The sequence below is a fragment of the Canis aureus genome, chromosome 14 (genome assembly GCF_053574225.1).
Source record: "Canis aureus isolate CA01 chromosome 14, VMU_Caureus_v.1.0, whole genome shotgun sequence".
NCBI classification, from domain to species: domain Eukaryota; kingdom Metazoa; phylum Chordata; class Mammalia; order Carnivora; family Canidae; genus Canis; species Canis aureus.
In genome coordinates, this window is record NC_135624.1 from 59520303 (window position 1) to 59538087 (window position 17785).

Genomic DNA, 17785 nt, shown 5'->3' on the forward strand with positions numbered 1-17785 from the left:
GAAGTGAGAAGATGACCACCTCATGCTAGATGCAGAAAGTCTCTTTTTGCAGATGGTACACATAGTTTTCTGTTTTTGCAAGTAATGTTGTATTACACTGTCACAAATCAACTTCTAATTAGGTTTCCAACAATTATGCTCATGTCCTACAGTCTTATGTCAAACTCTAGTTGCAAATACTCAAATGCAGAGATTCATGAACGTGTCTTCGAAGAAAATGAATGCTATTGCATTTTAAATATTTAGCATAGGAAATTCAAACATTTATATTAGAACTAACCGAAAATCATTATACAAACGCTGTAAGTTTAGAATCTTTTGGGGGAGGGTCAAGCATGACAATCGGATTTAACTGTATTCAAAGGGTTTTTTATTTTCTGAAAAAATATAAAATTTCATATCTTACACTACAAAAACATGTACACAAACCAAATGCACATAGAGCTTCAAATGGGGAAAAATACAGAAATGCTAATCTTTTCTTGAATTAATGCTTAGGCAGGGATTTGAGATATCCTGATGCCTAGCCTAGAATAAGATACTCTATACAGCTGCTTCTGACCTGTCTGAAACTAAGAGAATTTAATAAACATATTAACAAATGACTAAGTTTTATTCTCAGACTATTATAAATGAAATTTACACACTGTAAAAATATTAACTGTAAAACTATAGCAATCTAAGGATTCACAAATATGTTGACCACTAAAATCTCTACTGTTAATATGGCCCAGACTGAATACACATGACATATTTTGCCACCTTCAATTTTTTTCATTTACATTTAGAAGAAGCAAATGACATTTGATTCTCATTATTATAAATAGACTTCCCCTCTCTCTTTCTCTCTCTCTCTTTTTAAAGAATTGTGTCTTCTCCCAAGCAATAATTTTGTGGTCATTCTGAACAAGAACATTCAATCATTTATGTGTAAAAAGATGTTTTTTATAAACCAACATGAAAAGAAAGTTCTTATCTATTTCTTCTTTGATACATTACTATATAATTAACAGCATAATAGAGAAAAATATTCAATGTAACCAGCTGTGCTACAGAGTTGAAAAAATGATGACTTATTCTAGTTATTAATTTCAAATGGAACTAGCATTTTGATTGTTTATTCATCATCATCATCATCATATTGTACCTACTTTTTATTTATTTTGAGGTTAAACATCTGGTGGGACATAAGAAAAGACAGTTTACTATCATACTTAGCTTTTTTTCCTATTTTTTGAAAGACAAAAATGGGAAAAAGACCTTATCTTACTATGCAACATCATACATCTAGTAAATTTCTAACATCTGAAGCAAATTTGCTATCCCACGCACCATTACAAACAAAAATCTTTTCTACAGGTAAATATTTCTACTTGTGCTTCTGCAAGCCCACTTTAAATGGGAGAAAGAACGGTGTTTGAAAAAAATTTTTTTTTGACTTTCACATAGAGATTAAATAGCAGACATGCAAACACATAAGTGTTCAACAGATATTAATTTTTCATTTTAAACTTATGAGGTGAAACTATCTCTTCACCATTGCACACTGGTTAAAACTCTTTACAAACTAAGTGAAGGATGTTCTGTATTGTATGGCAACTCTGAAATAATAATGCTGGCCACATTTAAGTTTATATAGAGTATTGGAATATAATTTTTACAGTAATTATACAACTTTAGAACACTGACTTGGTGCTTAAAAGAGAAGAAATAAAAGACCATGCATATTTTTTTTACATGGAAAAATCAAAATCTTTACATTTTTACATACAATTCAGATATTTCAATGGCCAAGAAGAACATATGAGCAAATGGGAAGATTAGGAAACAAACTATGATTGATAAAAATAGTAATTGAGTGAATTCAACAGGTTACCAGTAGGTTGAAAAAGACTCCCTGCTTGTACTTATTTTTCCAGGTTCAACACTGAGAATGACTCATGCTTTAAGGGTATTGCTACTTGATAGTTACAATAACATTATGTATTATTTGACAAATCTATCTTATGTGCTAAAATTATTGAGCCTGTGTTTTATTTTTAGTTGTCTGGTGGGTGGCAGAATGAACCAAAAGGATAGGAAATCACACAATCAAGATTTGTCAAACCTCGCCCTAGGTTACTGCCTCGCTGCATTTCACAAGAGCTGCCTCTTCTTCTTGTTCCACTTCTCACATTTATAGATGAGATTGGCACTTCCCAATTGGTGACATATCCAGTGGTGAATAAATATTTTAGAAAGGAATTCTTTCCTTTTTTTTAATGTGGAAGAGGGCATTTCTTATTTGAAAGTCTATTTCTTTTAAAATCAGATTGACATTCCTTAGAAATTCTCAACCAAAGTGAGATATAGATGAAATCTATGTGTCTAACTTTCATCTCCATTTACGTTCCAAAAGGAATACCAAGATTGCAAAGGAATCTGATCCATATTAATTTATAATGTTCTTTTGTGAAAAAGAAGAAATCTACATTGTAACTTTAAATTCTTTTTTTTTGTAACTTTAAATTCTAATCACTTAGATATATCTGTGTTGACCTCTAAATCAATTTTGAACATATAAATGTAGAAGACAATTCAGAAAATATCTTTGCTATATGTGAGTTATTATGTCTAGTCCTAACATTTATGATAGTTTGTATTTTAAGTCAATATGTCTATTCCTACTTGGAAGTTTCTCAATTGTTACTCTATCACTTAAATTAATTTTTTGTTTGTTTTTCTGTTTTTACAAAATTCAATAAAGTGCAACAGTCTCCAATTATTTTGTACAAAATGAATCATGTCAGTTCTTTTCTTGAAATGCACAAAGGTGTATTTCATAATGGTGATGCCTACTACTTGTGATTTTATCAAGACAGTGCCAAATCGACCTTCCTCTACTTTCTTTGCAAATTTCACTAATCTATTAAAGTATACTTGATGTGTATTTTGTTAGGACCCATGGTACAGTATAGACCTAATAAGTAATTATAGCCATAATGGGGCTGGACTAAATATACCATCTGAGAACTGCTTAGAATTTTTTTTTTTTTTTTTTGCTTTTTTGTTTTGTTTTGTTTTGCCAGTTCTTTAGCAAAGAGTTACCTTACTGCTTAAGTAAAAGGTGGGCAAGGTAGAAAGAAGTTATTCCTTAAAGATTTATTCTTGTATATTCTAACATCCAACTAAAACAAGTGCTTGGAAGAGAGAATACCATTAATATCATGCAGGTATATTTTCTACAGATTTCATTAAACCAGACTATTCCAATATACTATTGCCCTGATAATCATAAATAGGCTATATTTTGTTCAAAGACTGTGCTCCTTGAGTAATCATATGTCATTCCAAAATGCGATACTGTAAAAAAAAAAATCGTTATTTCACCGAGGAGCTCAGTTTTGTTCAAATTCTAACAAACCGTGTAACATAACACGAATGTTAGTTTTCACCAAGAGTGGTACATGTACATAGAACATATCAACTAAATAATACTTTGGACTGATTTATCAATTCAATTTGATGAAACTGAATACAAGATGAAATTACCAAATGGATAAGCAGTCATTGACAAATAAAACTTGTTAACTTTTGAAACAAAGACAATTCTGAGGGAAATACATATATATGATGTATTTAATCATTCCATTGCTGCCTTAGTATCAAAATTTCTAGAGCTGAACCACAGGGAAATGGTTACAAAGGATTAACACTTAGGGGTAATGCTTAGTGCTATGTGCCTGGATTTAACAACATTAACAGAGCCTGCACAGTTAAATCCTTCTACGTCCTGCTGAAAATGTGCCCTTGGTGTCAACTTTGCTTGACAAGATATTTTCTGGGACTCAGAAAGGTGAAATTTCTTACAGGGGTGCAAGATTAATGGCTAGAAGAACTGCATTGTCACAGATATCACAAAGTGTTTTCAAAAAGCCAAAGGGGATTTAATCTTATAGACATTTCCTGTTAGTGAATAAAGAGATTTAGTAGCTTTTGGACATGTGAGAGGAAGAAAGACACAAGCTTGTGTTAAATTTTCGTTTTAGTGCTTCCCTACTTCTCCTATTCATATGACACTCTGGAACACTTGTTCTCATATGTTGCTAAAATTAAAACATTATTAAAAATGCAAGCAGAATGGTAACGCACACATGTGCAAGCACCACACACAAAACTGCAACTTAAATTGATTCCTGGGTATACAGCAAATTATACAGTATATACACACGTATTACCTAGTAGTTTCTAGAAGAGCAACTAAAAGTACATTTTATAACACAGAAAAATAAATATACACCCTGTATTGTACTTGTCCTTGATCAAGCAACATATTTATACACTAGAGTCTATAACTTAACGCTGTGTAACAGCATTTTAAAATTACAAAAGAGGGTATCTATTAAGAAATTATCTAATCATATTGCTCTTCAATACACTTCTGTAGACAATTCAGATTTGAAGTAAACTTCAGTAAATTCAGCTTTTGTTAGCCCACAGATGGCTATAAACTTTTCCTTTCAAGTAGATTCTTGGAAGTTTTGAAAGGGGCTGCCTTAATTCAGTCTGTAAAGATGCTCTATATAGTTACATTTTTCATTTACAAAATTGTGTAGAAGGAGTGGAAAGGATTTGCTTGTTGCAACATAAAATAATGTTTAACCTCATGTTTTTATTCCACGTAGGTGATATTTGCTTCATGAAAAATGAAGACACTGCAGAAGATAAGGAGATTTTAGCAAAACACTGATTACAAATTCTGTGGCTGAAACAAATGCTCTCCTACGGTTTAGAAATCACGGAGTTTTCCCTCCCCACCCCCTTTTATTTATTTATTTATTATTTATTTATTTTTGTTAAAATAAATCTCGGGGCTTGTTTACAAAGTGCAGAATCATTCACTTGACGAAGTGACATTAAAATGAAGTTACAGTGGCACCATCCCGTTTACCAGCTGAACCTTCATTTCTTGAAGGCTGTTCATGATCTTCTTCTGGTGACCAACAAGAGTCACTCCAAGCCGTCTCAAATCCCTGCATGAAGAAAGCACACATTGGATGTATGTAGTGATTCAATTGGTAGCACACCTCAATATTTCACGCTGGCAAAGACACAAACATTTTGCAGACACTAATTAGAGTACAGTCCCAATTTAGAGACACGGGGTCCAATTTTCAAAGGTAGGCTCCCAAATTGTACCTTTTTACAGTCAAACATTTAATTTATGATGATAAGGAGTGCTATGATGTATATTTGCCCCCTTTTGGGGCTTCATTATTTTGGTGGCACAGAGTGGTGGAAAAACAAATTTGCACGTGCTTACTAATAACATTTTTAAATTAAAGGTACAATTTCATTGAACAATTTTGAAAATCTGGACCTACAATAGGCACAACCATTTTTTTTTTCTAAAAGAAGCATAAAATATACTTTTAAAATGTTACAGTTAAGCAGCTGAAGACCAAACTCTTCAAATGACTCACTTGGTACAATCCTTTTAATACAACAGATACCTTTAAAGGATAGTGATCACTACATTGCTCTTATAACACTTCTAAATATTTTATTTTTCACTTGGAAACCAAAGCGCCAGAGCTTTCTTTCTTTACCAGATAATACCTAGGCTCTACCGGCATTTAGAGCATTCTGAAGATTACACACTATCAGAAAGTCTTTTCAATCAAAATACATTTCTACTGTTTCTTTTAAACAAGCTTATTATTCAAAATAAAATTACAAATGTTTAGGTTTCTAAAGTAACAGCATATTATAGAGCTCAAGGTCAATGCCCATGGTTCTTAATTGTTATTTTATAGGATATTCGGAAATTCTATTCCCCTAGAGTATGTATTTGGCAAATATAATTATTCAGGTATGTTTGGTAAGTGATAACATTAATTATAGGAAAAAAATAACAAATCAAGATTTTGAAGCGACAAAACTGTTTGCCCTGTTAGATTTCTTTAATTACTTTATTGAATACATTATACTTAAATGATATTTTTGCATTCGAAGTATCTTCAAATTCTTTATATAACATATACGTAAAATTGGATAGCTTTGGAAACAAGTAAATCTCTTAAATCTCAGAGAATAGAAATTTTAAAAATGGGTACTTAGGCTCCTATATATATTAGTATTGGAAATAACTGCCTGTTTAAATAATATCTTAGGTTTCTTTTTCCTTTTATGTTTTCTTGATTTTTTAGGCTGCTTTTAGCAAATGGCAAATAGCTAAAAAAAAAAAGAAGCAATTGATACTTAGGGTGGAAACATGTTCTTTCTTAGAATGTGAATATTGCACAATTCATATAACTAATCCAATTATTAGGAATGAGCTTTTGAAAATAATAATTACAAGTTATTCTGAAAGACCTGAGAAAGAAATTATAGGTTTCCCACTAAAACTGCATGGATTTTAAATATACAATACCAAAATCTTACTTTGATATATGCATGCATATGGGTGTGTGTGTGGATGTGTGTGCGGTGTGTAGGTATGTGCTCCACATTTCAACACTTGATTGTCTCATTGATATCAAACCACTGGTTTGATTTATTTTCTTTTCCACTGGTTTAATTTATTGTTATAGTATAGGTAAATATAACTTCATTCTCTCAAAATATCTTGACCACAAGAAAGACTCTTGGTTCAGTGCTTTTGGAAATTTAAATTTTTTACGACATCTATATCATGTTAAAGAACAGAGATTTGGAGGGATTATATTTGATTAATAAATGCAGTTATAGAGCTTGTGTTTATAGGCAAATAAAACCTTTTTTTCTTCAAACCATTTCATACATCTAGATTTTAAGTTCAGTTTGTTTAAATTTTTCCAGTGAGTTAAATATAAGATTTTTTTCAAGGTCAATTTATGATCTGATTATCCCCTAAAATACACATGGAAGGTCAGACCATGGAAATGCTCCCTCCACTTATCTCCTCCCAATCCCTCTTTCCATGGAAGGAATGGAGTTATAAAAATACAGCATTGCATTTTATATATTACCATAAATTATGTGTATCTTTAATGGAATGCTGATGTTTTTAAAATCTGACTTGTCATTTCAAAAGCTGTCAAATTAATGTGCAGAGATTTAGAAAATAGCATGATTATAATGCATGCAACCTACATATACCTTTATGCAATGTGATTTTCAGTGAAAAGGTTGGAGAGAAGGAAGATCATTTATGCAAGTTAAAATTGTTCTCAGTAGCAAAGAAGTTTCTTAAAAAAATCCTGTTTAATATTTTTCTAATTATATGAGAATTTATGATTAAAATAGTGTTAGAAAAACATTTCTAGTGAAGCTTAAATAACTATCCCAATATTGATAAGTGCATTAAAGTATCTTAAGGATTGTCTCATACTTCAATGATGTCTAAAAATTGCCATTTTACCCTTTAAAGTATACATTAAATGGTCAAGTTAGCCATACTAAAGTGAGATAAATTTGATAAAAATTAAAGTATCTTACATTTAATGATAAAGTTACTGCTCTACTTATAAAAATTCTTGGAAATGATACAAGATATGCTATTTTATTCATTTGATTTTTCTATATAGGAAATTTTGTAGCTAAGTAAAATCTTAAATGTATCCCCTTTATAAATATTATACTAAATGTATCATGACCATGTGTAATCTTAGGTAATACCCAAAGCCAATTCTAATGATGATGAACTATATTTCAGCAGAGGCTTATGAATTTAAACATGATAAGAAGAGTATTGCTACATAAAAATAACTTGGCTTTTGTCAACAAAGCATGATTAGTTTTAGAAAAGCTGCAAATATAATGGATTCCCATTTATGTAATTACATTTCAGCATATTTTCAAATGTTACTCTATAATTAATATTAAATCATGGAAAACACTGATTATATGATACTGAAGTGGCAGAATGAAAAATAGAGAACAACAAGAGGTGTCTACTTGATGTTGGAGCAACTCTTGATTATTCAGGATTTCATTCACCCATTTGTGGATGAGTAATTCCCTCATTTCTTCTCCCTTCTGCTTTACACACCTTTTAGCCATATCACTGGTATTTACCCCACCAACACTGCTGGATAGGAGAAGGGAGAAGAGAAATGAATAAATATTCATTAAATTTCAGTGACTATTCTTTTTGCCTTATTTTGACCTTGCAGGTGTAGTTCTGAAATTTTTTTGGATCCTTTAGAGAATCCTGATAATATTTATATATCTACTGTGCAAGATAAATATATTTACATTTGGCAAAGATTAACCATGACTGGTCATGATTTTCGTGAGTGACACATAGTGAGACTGTGAACTAGACTAGAGACTTCAGCTTAATTATGAACTAGAAATGATGAACCAGACTAGAAACTTTAGCTTAATTATGTAGAATGTAGAGGAGTAAGTACTCCTGTGTGTATTTCATGTATATAGTAAATTATGCATAATATCTTTATTGATAAGTTAAGAAATCTACTTGAATTATTGTGATTAATTTTGGCACTAGATTTGTAAAACTTCCATTTCTGTAGTGTAAGACCCCTTTTTAATAAATGATACTAACGTAAATCTCTTCAACTTACACACAATTGACAAATACTTAAATTCATGGGATTTTGATCATCTTCTGAATAATCAAAAGTTGATAGTACTGGTCTGATAATAAGTTTTAAAAGCAGCTGTTATACTGTCCTTAATACAGATCTTTAGATTCATTTTGCAACTCACCGTGAGCTTACAATTCCCCCTGTCAACCACAATTCACTGCATTTACACACCATAGTACAGATTACACCATTACTGCCACAACAATGGTTCTGTGTATTGTGCACAGAATAGAAAGATTTAGGCACAGAGAATGACAGACAGGACATCTAAAGTTGAAAACCACATTGCTGAACACATTTTAATTTTAGGACTGTTAAGGTTTTCATTTCTTTTCCACATTAAGCCATATATACATGTGCTGGGGGAAAAAAAAAGGAAAAATAAAAGGAGAAAAAAAGGCAAAAAACAAAGATAAAATAAATAACAAACAAAATTAAATTTTTATCAAACTTTGCTATTCTGAAAAAATGGTAATATTTTCTATTCCTTTTTCTAAACCCACGATGAAAATAAATTTGATGGCATAAATTCTAACATAATATTCTAACTTAAGTATATGGCAGTTTGACCTTTTTCCTTATACTAATTGATCTTAACTTTTTCCCCCATCTAACCATTTATCACAGGTATACTTCCAGTTCTTAGTTTCTATTATGCCTTGGCAATAACGCTGATGATAATATTTTATTGTTTTATTATAGCATTATGCAGCCTTCGTAAAATTAGTATTTACACTGGATAAAGACCATGTATAAAAAATCATTATCTAAATATTTAAGAACTTGTCTTTGTCTTTGCTGATATCCCGGCTCTTTTGCCATGTATCTTTAATAATTTTTTTGGTGAAAGGCAAGCAAGATGCACAGATAAACTTTTGCTCTTATTCCTGACCAAACAAGTAACTGATTACTCACTGTTCCATGAGTTATTTAAATGATATTTTCATAAATATGTTATTGTCAAATAGGAAAAAATATGTTTAAAAACACAATAAATAAGAGGACATATATTTAAAGGTGCTGGAAATCAACTTTACTGGATTTGAGGTTTGTTGGCTCAGTTCCTATTAAGGAATGGGTAATTATCTGCCCAGGAATCTGAAGCAACTGACAGATGGAGACCAGCGTCTCTGGACAGGAAGATGTTAGTGAGTCTCCTAATTTTACTTTACTCTTCCAGTTAAGGTAAATAAATCAAAAGATAAATATCTTAAAGGAGGTAATATGGCAAGAGGTAAGAAGATATCAAAATAATAGACAGAAAAAGCTGAACCAAGTAGAGAGAAATTGATCAAACAAAGACAATTAGAGAAATGAAATGGGGCAGAGAACCATAATTAGAAGATAGGAGAAGGTTAATAAGTCTTGAAAGAAAAGATAAAGAATGAAGAATGTTTGGGAACAGAGGAGTTGACAAGTAAATCAAGAGAAAATAATTAAAAACAATAAAAAAGTGAAACACTGAAATATAATGTTAAAATATTCAACATTTTGGGGCCCCAAAAAGATAAAGTAAAAGAGAGGTAGTTAACTCAAAAAACATTATTTGTTATTAAAACTATTCTGTGAAAGGAGAAGCAAAAAGATAGTGGATGTAAATATTTATATATACATTTATGTATATGTGCTATTTTAATAAAAAAAGAGACATCATTTAATGCAAATAATTTTATTATATATTTACAAGTAATCTGACATTGGGTAGAAGAAATACCTACAGTATCATTTTAATATAAAATGACAAATGACTTTAATAAATTAAAATGACCATTTTTACTGAAAAATTAAATAGCAATCATGTAAAAATAGTTTTAAATCATCAGCAAAATTTTCTGTTTACTATTTTAAATATAGGACAAATGAAGGACAAATGAGTTCTTTGAGCATCCAAAGAAATAATGGGCAAAGCATACGTGTCATCAAATAGATACAATTTGGTGGTGAGGATGAGGATGAGATTCAGCAAATTAAGAGAGCATGCTGAGTAGTGATTTTAGGTCCAACAGTTATAGATATGAGGAAGAGAAATGCTGAGAATGTGACATTATTTGGTGACAAATGACGGTACCCTGTTACCTTTTGTGTGGATGGGCAGTGAATTCAATGAAGCAAAGAATGCCAGACTAGAAACGGCGAGAGACAACTGCTCAGCGTTCAAATTGTGTGAAGTAATGGAATAAGGACTGTGATTCAATGTGTTAGAATGTTCTATTATATTCTAATCCTTACAATATTTTAACCTTTGAATTTGCAGGTAAGTTAAAGTAAATTGTCATTATATTCACAGGTTAAAACATTATTCACGTTAATGTAATCTAGATGGAATCACCATAACAACAGTTAATTTTTACAAATAACAAATATTGGGCTAAAATAATTACACATACAGAGTATATAATAAAATACAAACAACTTACAACCTTAAAGAAGTTAATATTTAACTCTAGTAATTTTTTTATTTAATAAGATTCGATAAATGTTATCTTAAACGTGCAAACAGAAGAGGGCACAATTGGTTCCACTGAGATTGTACCAAACAAGAAATCAGAGGCAGAATCTAATATACCCTTGGATTGCAAGGATATAAGGTGCACCACTGAGAGATTAAATGAGATTCCTGCCTGGGAAGCTTTGTTGAAGCTGTTGCTACCCGGTTATTCGTCACAGCCAACATTTGAGAATATGTTTTGGGGTTATGTAGGACTAGCCACACCAATTGTGCTTACAGTTTGTTTTGTAGTTACATTCATATAACATAGGTACCAGTATAAAAACTTTGTCAAGAAAACATCTTTTCCACAACACAAAATGCCAGTATTTTGCCAAGGAGCTGTTATTCCAATTATTCCAATATTATAATGCTATTTGTTTGAAGCAAAGAGGCAAAGATACTGGCCACAAGTAGCATTAACCATGCAGTTGTTAACAATACAGGCTAAAAAAGAAGAGGCTTCTTGGAAAGCTGTCACACATGGACAAAGGTTAACTGATTTCCCTTGACCTCATCCAGATTGGATTCCGAACAATTTTTCTCGCCCCAGCAATTAGGTAAAAATTATCAGAAAAATTACTCACTCCAAGGTGACCTGAGCCACAGCGTCCATTGAACTGTATCCATTTTCCATGAAAATCTCTGTATACCGGCCCATTTTGATTGCTTCTAGCCATTCACCTACTGATCTGTAGGCCCCAGATCCCAGTGGGCCATGTTCTGCCAATAAATTAGATACCCTAAAATATAGAAAATGGTAATATTAAGAACAACACTTCAATTCTTTTATAACAAATCATAATGTTAGCACACCATCAATGGATCTGGGGTTTATATTTTTAGGGGAAATATATACTAATGTTAACATGGAAGAAAATAATTCAAAATATAGAACACAAAACTAGACTATTCAGATTTTTTTTTATCCAAAATCAGTGAAAACTTGCAATGGCTTAATAAGTAAATGTTCTGTGATACATATAAAACATTAGCTGAAACTTCCATGTGGTGATTTAGATGTATTTACTTCTTATTATTGTTTTTCATTTGTTAAAATAATAGATAAAATGCTACCAAAATTAGATATGAGGAATAATTTGCGTAAAGCCAGTTGCTCCTAGATTTTGCTAGAGAAATTCAAACTCATTTAAGCTAATTTCCCAGGAAGTCCAGAAGTTATTTATCATGATTTTATGCTCTTACATAAGGGTGCTTGTTAATTCACCCCAGGAGTGATAGAACTGGGAAAACAAAATGTAATCCCAAATACATAAGAAAACAGAATAGGATCAATGCAACCACGAGATGCTCTTAACTGTACTGAGCTCATAGTTTTTGGCCAATAATAATAATAATATGATGATGATGATGATAACTATTTCTGGAAATGTATCCTAAGGAAAAAGTAATTCTCTCTCTTCCTTGGCCACTACTACATTGAATATTCCTTGACTTCTCTTTATTTTTTTATTTTTATTTTTTAAAGATTTTATTTATGCATGAGACACAGAGAGGAGAGAGAGAGAGAGAGAGGCAGAGACACAGGCAGAGGGAGACGCAGGCTCCATGCAGGAATCCCGATGTGAGACCTGATCTCAGAACTCTGGGATCACATCCTGAGCCAAAGGCAGACACTCAACTGCTGAGCCACGCAGGGGTCCCACCTTGACTTCTCTTTAATCTTCTTTGCCTGTTACTACTCCTTTTCTTGACTTTAAAATTTGGAGGGACCTAGGACTTGGCTTCTGAATCTTCTTTGCTCATGCTAGAATTTCATTCCAGGCAATTTTACTCACTTCTATGTTTCATGTAGCAACTATTTTTCTCCAATTTTTATCTCCAGCCTAGGTTTCTCATGCATTCGTACAGCTACTACACACCTCCATATTTCTCATAGGAATATTGTCCCAACATGTCTGAAGCCACCTTGTCATCTTTTTCACATCCAACTCCACCTGAAGTCCTCCCCCCTCTAGTATATAATGCTATAGTTCACTCCTTCCACGTCCTCAAACCCCTCACAATCTATCATTGTGTGTACTATCCATTCTACCTCCAATATATTGCACATCTGACCACTCTTCTCTATCTCATTTGTTGCCACTTCATGTCTTACCTGCACAACTACGGTAGCCTCTGAGTTATTCTCCTAAATTCTATTCCTACTTTCTACTGCAAAACCAAAGTTGTTTTTTTTTTTTTTTTTTTTACTGTTTTTATTTTGTTCAGTATCTTTCTTCTCTAATAGTGTGTTGCTCAATGCCGTATACTCAGCACCCAGCCCATAGCATGACACAATGTGGACACATAAATATCTGGATGAATAAATGGGTATCTTGTGATTTGTAACCTTTGAGTCATAGCGGTCAAAGGTTTGATGAAGATAGAAATACAAGAAGAGTAGGATCTTGAAGTTGAAACTATGGAAGAGTTGAAATTTTTAGTAATAGATTGTAGAACATGACTGTGAGAGAGAATTCAAAGTAGGCTAGTGCTCAGAATCACTGAAGGAGGACGTTTCAATGTACTGAGAGGTATTCAAATATCATCTCCGAGGTTACTTAAATCACCAAGTTTTTTGACATGGGTGGGAACGATGTAAAAAAGAATTATCAGGGGATCTCTGGGTGGCTCAGCGGTTTAGCACCTGCCTTGGTCCAGGGTGCGATCCTGGAGTCCCGGGATCGAGTCCCACGTCAGGCTCCCAGCATGGAGCCTGCTTCTCCCTCCTCCTGTGTCTCTGCCTCTCTTTCTCTCTCTCTATGTCTATCATAAATAAATAAATAAATATTAAAAAAAAGAATGATCAGGAACTAATATCTTCTAGAATTAAGATTTGTAAATGACTAAACAAACAATAGCTAGTGAGTGGAATAGTCTTAAGCCAAATCTGTTTAAATGAAACCTAGTAAACTCATTCTATATATTGCATACAAAAAATATGAAAAATTTTTGGAGATTCTTAAACCGCTCTTAATCTACAATGATACAATATAGACTAACACAATTTAGAACACCAAAACGTCTCTTTACAATTTTCCTTTCTTTATGTCCATTTGTGATAGCATAATTCAAGCAAGTAGATGAAAGAAATGCTTAATATTTTACATGACAGTAAATAATTTAAAAGCAGATATTTCAGGAACAACATAAGGAATATTCACTAAGAAGATAAATTCTCCAGTTGCTACTACAAAAAGTTAATGATGCTTGAACAGAAGTTGAAGATTCATTCCTCATTTGTATTTAAAAATGACTTTTTGCCTAGTAAACAAATGTTATGTTGGAATCATAGAACTTATGTAACTTTACCAACAAATTATTTCTCATTTAGTTCATGCTAATAGGCAGCCAATTTGGTTATACTTTTTGTAAAAATAAAAAACTTCCTCAAGTAAGTGAAAATAACAATTGGTCATTTTTTTAAAGTATAGAATCAAACCCTATTTATTTTTTGAGAGGACAATTCTGTAATTTATCAGGTTAAAGAGAAAAGCATGTTTTACATATATGCAGCATTATTTAAATATATTCATGTGCATTCAGAAAATTTTTTAAAATGCTCATTTGTTTACACAATTTTTCCTATAAATTACTCATTTATCAGATTTAGGTCTTGTTCCAACTGAACAGTAAATGATTAGCCACATATCTGTGTACAACCAAATAAGAGCAAAGAATCTCTGAAGGAATTGTCATTGTTCATAAAATATGACAGACACTAAAATCTGTAACACAGAAATTAGAGTAATTATTATTAGATATCTCTGGTTTACAACATATCAGTGCTTATTTAGCTTTTCCCTATGATCTTAGAATCTCATTTTGCCTCATCTACAGTTATGTGTCATCTAAAACACATGAAAATAAACAATTTGGGCTTTTTAAAAATAGTTTTTCAGGAAACTTCTATTTTGTTGATTGATGATTGATTTTAAGAGATTTTTAGAAAGTATCAACTTTATGCCAGACTCTGAAGATGGCCAAGATAGAAACATAGTCCCAAGACTATGACACGCCAACATGCGCTGTGCTCCCCATGACGAATACAGATTCAGGGTTTGCACAGCAGCAAAGATGAGGCTTCTTTGGCAAGCTGCTTGGGCTGAGTTCAGGCCTGTAATGGATTCCGCCCCAAAGAGGAGGTCTGCCAAGAGTGAAAAGTGCTCACTGCTGTCGAGGCCTTATTTATTTATTTTAGAGAGAGAGCATGAGTGGGAGGGGCATAGGGACAGGGAGCGAGAATCTCTAGCCAACTCCCTGATCAACTGGGAGCCTGAAGTGGGGCTGGATCTCACAACCCAGAGATCACCACCTTGCACCCATAGGGAGTCTGTGGCTTTACCGACTCTGCCACCCAGGCACCCCTCATTTGAGTTTTTTTAATGTTACCTAAACTTGGCTACAGTTAACACTTTTTTGAAACTGGCATTTACACTGTCAGATAAGGTGTTGATGCTTATAACTATTTAAATTATTTAAGAATAATACATTGTAAGAGACTAGCATTATGCAAAAATTGTATTTACATAAATTAGTATCATATAGATCCATAGATTTGGGGGTATAAATAATGATTTTATTGATTTAATATTTATGGCATCAATCTGAATTAACTCCACCAGGAAAACCTCAAGCCAGGCTTCATACCTGCTCGATGCATTAACCAGTGTCTTCAAACTACTTGGGTTACGTATCAGTTTATCCAACATGTTGACGATCTCATCAAACTTGGGCCTGCTATTTCGGTCCTTCTGCCAGCAATCCAGCATTAATTGGTAGAGAGCAGCAGGGCAGTCCATGGGGCTTGGCAGACGGTAGCCTTCCTCTACTGCTTTAATCACCTGTGTAAAGCAAAACAGAACCTTACTCAACACCACAAATTTAGTACAGAGTAGCTTGAGAAATTTCCTACTTTTCATCCTTTCTTAGTCTTATTCTTGCAGTAATAACCAGCATCACTATCTTTAAAATCTCTGATTACTTCCATTTGCTGCAAAACAACATAAAAAAGTAAATATGTTATCACACTGTAAAACGATAGGTTTTCTTCATATATTACAAAGAAAATAAATGGTAATCATTTTTACATAAAATCTTGATGAAGGGTGATTTGTAAAATTAATTGACATCAAAATAATGTTCATGTTTTATTTATCCTTGCATTCTGTAATCAAATAGGGATTACATTTGTTAGTGATTTCTCTGAAAAGTTAATGTCTTTTTAATGAAAAATTATGGGCAGATCCACATTTTTTAAAGCACTAGAATGGCAATTTTACTTCAAAAGAGACTTTTGGATGGTAAATGATGGATAAGTCAAAGGCTAAATTAGCATAACTATCTCATGTATCATTTAATAATGTCAAAGTCTGCCTGTTTATTATCATCTACCTATTTTTGTCAGGAATTTGGAATGACTGCCTAAGTTGCACAGGCATCACAAATATCATTGATTTTATATAAAACCACACATATGAGTATTGGTCTAATTGTGAAATTGTTTTATAAAAAACATTTATAATGCTGCTGCCATCAAAATATCTAACTATAGAAGAAATTTGTTTATGCTTCTGAACATAATACAGGTTCCATTCTAGAAAATTCAAATATCTAAATGATACCAAAACCAATAATGATAAACACATTTCTCAAATTCCTATTGTGAATATTTCCTCAAATATTAAAGCTAATTAGATTTTTCGACAAAGAGTTTAGATTTGATTTGACAAATGGAAAAATAAATAATTATTAGAATAGGAAATTTACAAAAACAAGTTTGAAAGATTGGAAAAAAACAGTCTCTCAATGATAAAGGACATGGCATCTGAACAAAAGCAATGATACATGGAAAGTTGAAATGGCAGATTTAAGAGACATTTATGACATAGGGGAAGAGGAGAGAGGAGAGAACATATGTGAGATAAGGCAAGTTCAGACTTATCACACTGGATGGTTGTTGCTCTTTACTTTAGATGAACACATTTATTGGAGTGGGAAAGGTTGACAAGTATAATTTGGAGCGTGTTTTGTTTGGGGTGAGTAGGGAACACCCAGATGGCAATTTGCAGGAATCTGGCTAGGGTGCAGGACATATTTGAGATGATAATGTAAATGTGAGAGTCATCAGCATTTGGTTACCCCTTTGAAGTTAGATGTGGTATATAACTCCCTGGGAAGGGCATAAAATAATAGTTGCTGAGAAGTACAAATAGTTAAGTTCAGGCAGAGAATTCAAAAGTACTCCCAGACTCCAAAAATAATCAGATAAATTACTATATGACTCTGAGTGAAATTCCTGAGAGTTACCTACTACCCTAATGAACCTAAATCAAAAACAATATAAAAAATTAAAGGTAAACCATAGTAGAAACGATTACAAACTGTAACATATGATTAGCCTAACCTAATGTGTTAAAAGTTCATAAATATTGAGAAATAAACAACAGATTTGTGAGAAATAGATACTAACCAAAAATTTTAAATAAATTTTAAGAAAACATTCATTCTCACTGGTGATCAAATAAAAATAAACAAAAATAAAAAGGACCATTTGAACTTACATATTGATGGAAGTTCATTTATTCATTAATTTGCTTATTATAAGGTTTATTATTGATGTCAATCCTGGGCTATTGTCTTTAATAACATATATACCAAAATAAAATGTCCTAGTATAGTTTAAGTCATGAAATATTTCACTATGCAGTAAGAACAATGA

The 17785-nt window shown here is 32.2% G+C and overlaps 1 protein-coding gene across 5 annotated transcripts in view; it reads right to left on the reverse strand.

Annotated features, from left to right (window-relative positions):
• Positions 1–347: 347 nt before the first annotated feature.
• EPHA5 (EPH receptor A5) overlaps positions 348–17785 on the reverse strand; it is a 347504-nt gene continuing 330066 nt past the window's right edge. For all 5 annotated transcript variants that reach the window (XM_077848176.1, XM_077848180.1, XM_077848178.1 and 2 more), the window contains 3 exons: positions 15715–15908; positions 11649–11804; positions 348–5012 (listed from right to left, as the gene is read on the reverse strand). In XM_077848176.1, coding sequence (XP_077704302.1) covers positions 4907–5012; positions 11649–11804; positions 15715–15908 — 456 coding nt within the window. In that variant the 3' untranslated portion in view covers positions 348–4906. The remainder of the gene's footprint in view (positions 5013–11648; positions 11805–15714; positions 15909–17785) is intronic.